Here is an 8,256-nt window from a genome sequence, read left to right as displayed (position 1 = left end):
GTACTCCTACTTGCTCTTGGCCTCGTCTGCTCGTCATGGTCTTCTCGGTTTCCCTACCTAAGAGCGCGGCAAAATCTCTGGCAAAATCGGATGCACCAACGGCAATGCGATCAAAGACGCGCAATCTTACTCGCTGACTCGCAAATACGTAACGCTGGAGACCCTGCGAAAGTCTTGAAAAAAACAATTAAGCTGACCAATACTAAAGTCATGTTGACCCTCGCTTCCTGCGTGTTCTTCAATTACATGATTTACTAGTATAGCATATAAATATACAGAAGACCCTACATGGCTCGATGGAAGCGTGTCTGACTCAAATAAATGTACAGAGAAAAGAGTAAACAATTGTAGAAGTTTCGGTCGTTTTGATATTTACATAAAAGTTTCTTCAGCCAACAAATGACACACGTAGTATCACATATAATGAGTGTTATCTAAAAAAGAATATACGACGACATTGGTAATCATTAGTACTCTACCTTGATACTGTTCAACAATAAAATGACTACATTACTATAAATATTTCAGTTCATAATGAACCAAATTCTATTATTCTATATTTGAAACAAAGATACAATATATTAATTCTATTCTGAATTTCTGTTTTAACTGTTTTGCATATTTTTCGAAAATCTTGTAGAAAAAGATTGAAGTCTAGAATTTATTTTTAGACTAAACTGCTGTTGAAGTATGGAATTAATTAATTAGAATTTTAAAAATGTTACTTTCTTTTCATAACTATTAGAAGATTTCCAAATTGTTAAAACTTCTCAGGAATAACGACAAAAAAAATTATTAAGTTATTGATAAGTTAATGGCATACGAAATCATCGCATCAGTCGAAATTTCAAAGTACTTTTCATCATTATTGATGATTATATTTAACCCTTAAATGCCCCGTGGGGTCCAGCGGACCCCAGACCCTTTAGAATGAAATGTTTTCAAATGTTCTTGCCAAAAATGGAGCTCATGCTCCCATTGATGATAGTTGAGTGATTGACCTACCCGTTTGTACATACACTTAGCAGTACTCAGTTTACTTAATTTTTTATATTATGTTAAAATTGAAATTTTAACAATATAAGCATTTTATTCTCTTTTCTAAGCCTTGAACAACATTGAAAAAAATTTTCATAACTAAAGATCAAAAAATCAATGAGTAAGGAGACATTTTTCATGCTGGGGTCTTTTAAACCCCTCATGTCATTTACGAGATTCTTGAGAGGTGTGGCATTTAAGAGTTAAAATAAATTTAAGAAATTATTATTTAATCATAACAAAAAAAATAAACCATTGCGATTATTAAAATATCCTATTTTTATTTAGTTTTCAAATATAGATCTTTAATGAATACCATGTCGCCAAATTAAAAAATATATGCAACATGGTTGTAATAACAATTACATTATTAATTAATTAAGTGCGATTTATCGATATGCCTATAATACAGATTGCAATAGAAGCTAATGAAGTGAGAAGTAGTTCAATATATTGATATTAATCACTGTTCGATCTACAAAGTACTGCTGAATCGATGATGGCGACGACATTCATAATACGCAGACGGCTAACAACCATAAGTATTATAGTTTTTTACATATTTATGGCGGTCGTTTGCTGATGCGTGTATGATGAACGTCGTTGCTATAATCGACCTGGAAGTAACAAATATTAGAATTAAAATAACATTATTCTAATGTCTAATGTATCATTCAACGCGATATTTTTTAGGATAATATTATAATATACAATAAAAATATTCAATTAACTATGATCTGCGCGTGTTTTCCTAACACAAATATATTATTTCTATTTAATTATATCACAATAATGGGGTATGCTACTGGAATAAACTTCGTTGAAATCTTATCAAAATATTAGTCAAGTAAAGACTTTTTCTAAATTATTGTTTTCAATACGGTGCAATCAATACCGCGTCTCCCAATTTTTTCAGTGTCGTAATATACATGTATAATAGTAATTATTACTCCCTGTTAATCAATTCTAGGTGGTACCAATTCAGCTTGTATAGTACTGACGGTTATCTTCGACTCTTGCGGCACGTTGTTCTGCTCTTTACCCGGTAGAAGATCTGGTAACGCAGTGTTCCCCGCATTTTTTTCTTTGTAATACCTCACTCCGGCGACGCTCATCATCCCTATACCACCTAGGATCATGAGCCACATCACTATCCTGCAAAGACAGATAGATCAGACATCCGCTATAGTAGATTTGGTGCGAGAACAAAAAGTTTTTGTAAAATCGCTAGTTTTTTAGTATGCAATGTCCAGGTATTTCATACCGAAGCTAAATTACTGAAACAATAACGCAATAGAGGCGAGAAGCTTGCGAAGAGATCAAGGATTAATATTACCACTCACTTCGCGATTTTAATCTGCAAATATGCAACTTTCAGCGGTTTTATAAGAATATCTCCAAGTTCGAGTCCATCCTCTATCCAAAATATTGGGAAGAGCACTTCCGGAAAATTTTTCATCAAACGAAGTTTGGGGATGGGTCCAACTAGCACGTTGAATTGAATCTTTTTGTACGCTTTTATTGGGGTGCCTGTCATCGGATCAAAGTTGAAAGTCATCCGGTGCTTCTCCTGTAACAGAATCTCTTGTCACGATTCTGAACATTGTAATTGTTTGATAATTTGTAGTAACTTGGTCTAAAATTGCCACAATAAATTCACGCTGTTTCTTAAAATTTATCTACTATAACCTTATTATTATTTCTATAAAATTAATTTAATTAGTATAATCTCCCTTGCTCTTATCTCTCACTTACAATTAGTTTTACATAAATTCTATACATTTACATAAATTCTAATTAAATTATGTAAAAGAGAAAATAAACTATTTCGTGTAGGTAAAAAATCATGGGGCAAAAAAATGACCAGTATATTTATTTTAACAAATAAATAAACAATCGTTAAACTTACGAGGTCGGGATTTAAACCCTCGATCAACTCGAGATATCGTGGATCAGAATCTAAAAAATGAGGTAGACTTATCCTTATAGGCACAGTTTTACAGGGCCCTGCGTTATATACATTCTTAGGCATGCATCCTTCGGACTCGAGACAAAGGCACCTCACATCCTCATCCTCAGCTGGATCGCCCAAATCCGCTGAGTAGTGCAACGTCTTAAAACCTGCGTTGCAAAATTATCTAATGTTGCATCTAAACGAGATCACCTTACCGAGCGATTTTTGTTTCTAAGGGTGCGTTCGGGGAGCGCGCTATTAGCGCTATTGCATCATTCTATCTTTATCGCTCATCAAGTGTAGAACAAGGATAGAATAAGCAAATAGCGCTAATAGCGCGCTCCCCGAACGCAGCCTAAGTGTAGAGTGTCTCAGAATCAACGAAGAGTGGACACTTAAGTAAAATTTGGAAAATATTCGATCCAAAAATATTTGAGTTCATTATTTAAGTATCACATCTTCACAATTAAACTTGATTTTTCAATTAATCTTTGCATTAATAAACCGAGTTTACTAAATTTAAATTTAAATTTCCCAGTGTTACTATATAAGATAACTGAATCTGCTAATCAATAAAATTAATTAGTTTTGCGTCTAGTTATCAAATTTTATGTTATCGTGACCCGCGAAGAAAAATTGGCGAATTTAAGAAATCAATTTGAAACGAATGGTATTTTTTTATAGAGTCATGGATACCTTGAACCTTTCCTGGTTCGATGTAGTAAGCGCCGATACTTCGGCAAATGTCCAAAGAGTGTACCCAGACTTCTTTCTCCTTGTTGAGAAACGGTGGAAAAATGGTTCCGTCTGTACCACGAAAATCGTTGCAAGGGCTGCCAGACCACATGTCCATCCTCGTTTCATTTCCTACCGTCAATACACGACCCACGTCTTTGTAATTTTTAATTCCGCGATATACTCTTATGCGTTCCGGCAAAAGGCTTCCATTTGTCTAAAGGCACAGATACCATTTTCAAAATATAAAAATGTTATATTTTTTTAAATTTAATCCGGAATAAAAAATATAATAATTCCGTCCAGATAAATTTAATCTCGCCTGGATTTAAATTAATCTGTACGTCCTAAATACTAAAAATTATTTAATTTTTTTCAAATAATTTTGACAACAATGATATTAATGCGTTTTGTGCAATTAAAATAATATATTAAAAATGTGTATAAAAATACCACTTCATGTAAGATTTCATGTAAGATAGATAATATTTTTAAGGGCAAACGAGCACTTTTCTTTGTCAATTATATAGTAATATAAAAACACACAAATAGCGCAAGAAAGTCGTAATATTTGCGTAAATAATGCAAGAACATTACCCTAGCAAGAAAACCATATCTGAAACGTAAACCTTCCTCTCGAATTAATATCTGTTCCCTTTCTTGCAACGCGTTGCACACTGCGGATCCAGCGAAATCTGTTATATCCGTGCAGTCGAAACGTATTCCGTTAAAGAACAAATCTTTCACGGAGGTTTTGATAAATATCGACTGGGGTTTCTTGAAAATACTGTCCAGCGCTTTGCCTAGAGAGATATCAATAATGTAAGAGAATAGAGATTTAGTTTGCATTATGTATAATTTTAAGTGAGAGAAAAAAAGAAGCACACGGTATAACGTGTACATATTATATGATATCATGTATTTTGAAGTAACTATACACGTACGTGGATTGAATTGATAACAATAAAAAAGCCGAACGGTAAAAATCTTCAGTTTCCAAAATTAATACACTTTCGATTTTCAAAATCAACGAGATCCTTGACTTATAAAACTGACGTAAGACTTGATATTCAAAATTGACAAAATCGCGCCCAGGTAGCAAAATGACGTCTAAAGACGTCTTAATGAGAGGGCGTCATTAAGACGGAATTAATATGTCATTTGACGTCACTCTGCTACCTGGGCGTGAACTGAATATCTACGCGTAAATTAAGTATTACATTGAAGTAGATATTTCTTTGATATAAAAATATGCCGTGTACGTGTATTTATTCTTTCGCACATTGTAAATACGTACTAATTACTCCCATCGTGGATGGCTTATCTCTTTGAATGATCAGAGTTACCGCTATCATGATTGGATGAAACGTGTAAATTTCAACTTCCTCCGACATGATGCTTTTCTCCTGATTGAAGTACCAAACTTGTCGCAAACTGTACTCAACAGTATCGTCTTCTTCTCGGTCCACAATGTTCTCCTTGTCCCGATACAAACTAGAAATCACATTAATGTAGTTCGTCAATTTCCATTGTACTTCTACATGTTATTTATGTCTACTGTAGATGTAAATTATTCAATAATAAGCGAACGTTTTTGCTTCTAAAACAGACAAATTAAGTATACTTCCCAATTTTTTTCAAAATTTTAAATATGTATAAAAATTTGCTCATAAATGTTATTTTTTTATGTTGAGAGATTCAAAAATCGCAATATTTTTAAAACAAGTAACAAATCGCCTCGGTAATAGTAAATTAAGTTATAGTGTCGTATAAAAGAGAGATTACTCACTCGTAGTGAAAAGGTCCTATTTCTTGGACAATCGGTTTCGATCCTGATGCAATCTCAGTGGGATTTGTTACATTGAAGACATAAATATTAAAATCTAGCGGCTGCGGAAGTTTCTCCCAAAAATCACGTATTTCGCTTCCTTTCTTCAGTCTAATTTGCTGTAAATTTTGTGAAATACAGTATAATTTGATACAAACTAGATTTTTTTCTATTAAATTTAATATTCGAAGAATACAAAATTTGACAGATCACTGCAACTACATTTTTGTTTCCAGCATTAAATAATTATCGATAAGTATTAGTAATTATTATATTAGTAATCTTCAAATGAAAATAAACTCTCTATACATAGCAAAATTCATTTAAAGTTAGTTGGAAAAGACTTTATTATCAAAACATTGACAATTTTAAAATTAATTTCATAGTAAATCCAAGTATTGCAAGAATTGTCTTTTTGCAATTCTGATTTCAATATTTCGAATAGAGCTTGCTAGATTGAGGATACTGACGTATTAATCATTACTTACAGATTTAACTTGCGACTTCAGCATAGAAGGAAATCCTAGACTATAACTGATAAGCCCGATGGAGAACGTACAGGACCCGGCGAGCCCCAGTCTTTTCACGGACACCATATTTTTCTGGTAACACATCACACAAACTGAATTAAATTTCTTGTCTTGAAATGATTTCAACAGCAAATTGGCACCTTGTATTCGTCAATAACGTGTAGCACGATGTTGAGAATCTTTCCGATCGTGAAAAAGGATAATAAACGCCTCAGATTCGGATTATGCATCGCGTCGTCTATTCGATATAAAACACGACGCGCGTTGTTTTCCAGTCTTTTAAAAATTTCTTGAAAAGCGCACATTCGCTGCGCCGACATCTTGACTTTCAAAACAGAAAATTTCTCGATTACCAAATTTGATAAAATCTTGATTTCTAAAATTTACAAAATAAATCTCTAAAATTAACAAGATCCTTAGTTTTCGGAGTTAACGGATTCTTCGACATTTTTTTGCAGATAATTTTAAATTGATAGAATTCTGATGTTTGTAAAATTTTCGATTTTTTTCTAAGTACGAAGTTTTTGATCTCCAAAATTATCAAGATCCTGTGTTCTCAGAACGATTGATAATTGACAAATCTTTTACGCGGTTTTTTAAATTTTAGATTTTGCGCTCCCTTTTTCTTAAAATTCGGTCCTCGTGAGGCTTCTGTGGCACACCTGAGGAAATCCTTCAAAAAGATTGTCGATGTGCGAATGTCCACTTCCGTCGATGTCTTGCGCTCCAACCTCGGACGTCTTCTTGTTATCGGTCCTCCTTAGCAATTCTCATCGGCAAGCTACCCGCACCCCCGGAGCTGCTCTCGTATTCACACGTTCTCACATACACATACGCATCTTTGTTTGTCCCATTGACTGTGATTCGACGACATCGGGTATGTTGCGACTGCGCGATCAGTAGCTTTTGAGTAGGTTTATTGAATTGCGATAAAAATAGCTTTTCAAGAGAGCTTTTCAAAAAGGTTTCCTCTATATGACATTTGTATTTATCAGCTAAAAAAAAACAAATAAAATAATTATTGATAAGAAATCAGATGTACAACGCGAATGATTATTACCTAATGCTTTCAAGATGGTAGCAGCTTGTATCTTTAAAGAATAACATAGCAAATCTGAAATATAAATTTATAATATCCAAAACAGACATATACATTTCAAGCAGTAATAGCATCAGCAGTATAGAATTTCAACAAATTTTTTCTTAATAGAATTCATAAGAACAATATATTATAAAACTGTGATAATATTAAAAAACATTAAAAAATCTAAACTTAATATTATATAATATTTATCATTAATATCTATATTTTTATATAAATTGGGAAATAAAAAAATTATACCACATTTCTGAAAATCTTTCTATCTACTCAATTTAAATTAATCTCAATTCAAATCCCTTAAAGATTCATGAAATATTAAGCCAACACTGTCAAAGTAATGATTTGTCAAAAAAGTTTTTTAGTCCAAAATGTAACAAAGTGTAATTGTAAATTTTAAAAAATTACGCATTTACATAATTAATTTTTTAAATAACAAAAAAATAATCATCACTTATATAAATTAAAAATTATTTACTTCTATCAGGCACATTTTAAAAATATTAAAATTTGTTAACAATTAATTCTATAAAAATTTTAAAGAAAATAATTTTTATAACACTTATGTTTGCTTATTTATAATATGTATAAAAACATATTAATCAAATTTTACTAAATAATTTGTCTATTATTATCTATCGATTGTGTGCGCACACAGCTCTGACGTAGCTTAGATATAGTTCAATGGGGAGTACATATCTCGCTACACATTCCTCTAGTTTTGTAACTACAAAATGTTTAACACAACTAGATACAAAGTGTTTATCATATCGGAACTGTAAATAAAGAAATAAACACTATCAAAACAAATAATATTCAAACATTCCTAAACAAAATGTAAGGAGTCAACTACAGTTACACATTTTAGATGGCGTAAATTAATAAAAAAATTAATAAATCAGAAAAAATATATAATTTATTTTAATTTATCCACATTCGGGGCTAAAGTGTAAATTAAAAATATATTTAAGGAATTAACATAAAAAGAATTTAAAAATTTTAATAAAATAACACCGACAGAAGACAAGAATAATTTTACTTTTTAAAGTATAATATCTTTTGTACGCGGTTT

General features: G+C 31.9%; 1 protein-coding gene across 3 annotated transcripts; it reads right to left on the bottom strand.

The window, feature by feature from the left end:
* Positions 1 to 551: 551 nt before the first annotated feature.
* Positions 552 to 7,070, bottom strand: LOC143908137 (sensory neuron membrane protein 1-like). 3 transcript variants are annotated; one of them, XM_077425488.1, is made up of 10 exons: positions 6,748 to 7,070; positions 6,226 to 6,410; positions 6,044 to 6,157; positions 5,517 to 5,674; positions 5,025 to 5,221; positions 4,325 to 4,530; positions 3,689 to 3,944; positions 2,948 to 3,159; positions 2,382 to 2,608; positions 552 to 2,193 (listed from the first exon to the last, which is right to left on the bottom strand). In XM_077425488.1, exons 2-10 carry the CDS (start codon positions 6,403 to 6,405, stop codon positions 1,995 to 1,997), a joined length of 1,749 nt encoding a protein of 582 aa, XP_077281614.1. In that variant the 5' UTR covers positions 6,406 to 6,410; positions 6,748 to 7,070; the 3' UTR covers positions 552 to 1,994. The 3 variants fall into 3 exon arrangements, with proteins under 3 accessions (XP_077281614.1, XP_077281615.1, XP_077281617.1); XM_077425489.1 differs by having other exon boundaries at positions 6,226 to 6,405; positions 6,748 to 7,069; XM_077425491.1 differs by lacking the exon at positions 6,226 to 6,410 and having other exon boundaries at positions 6,748 to 7,067.
* Between the last annotated feature and the right edge of the window lie 1,186 nt (positions 7,071 to 8,256).

The sequence above is a fragment of the Temnothorax americanus genome, unplaced genomic scaffold (assembly GCF_048541705.1).
Source record: "Temnothorax americanus isolate GAGA-0224 unplaced genomic scaffold, ASM4854170v1 Scaffold9, whole genome shotgun sequence".
Taxonomy (NCBI): Eukaryota; Metazoa; Arthropoda; class Insecta; order Hymenoptera; family Formicidae; genus Temnothorax; species Temnothorax americanus.
The sequence above is the reverse complement of the archived record's forward strand: the minus strand, read 5'-3'. Positions and strand labels throughout refer to the sequence as shown.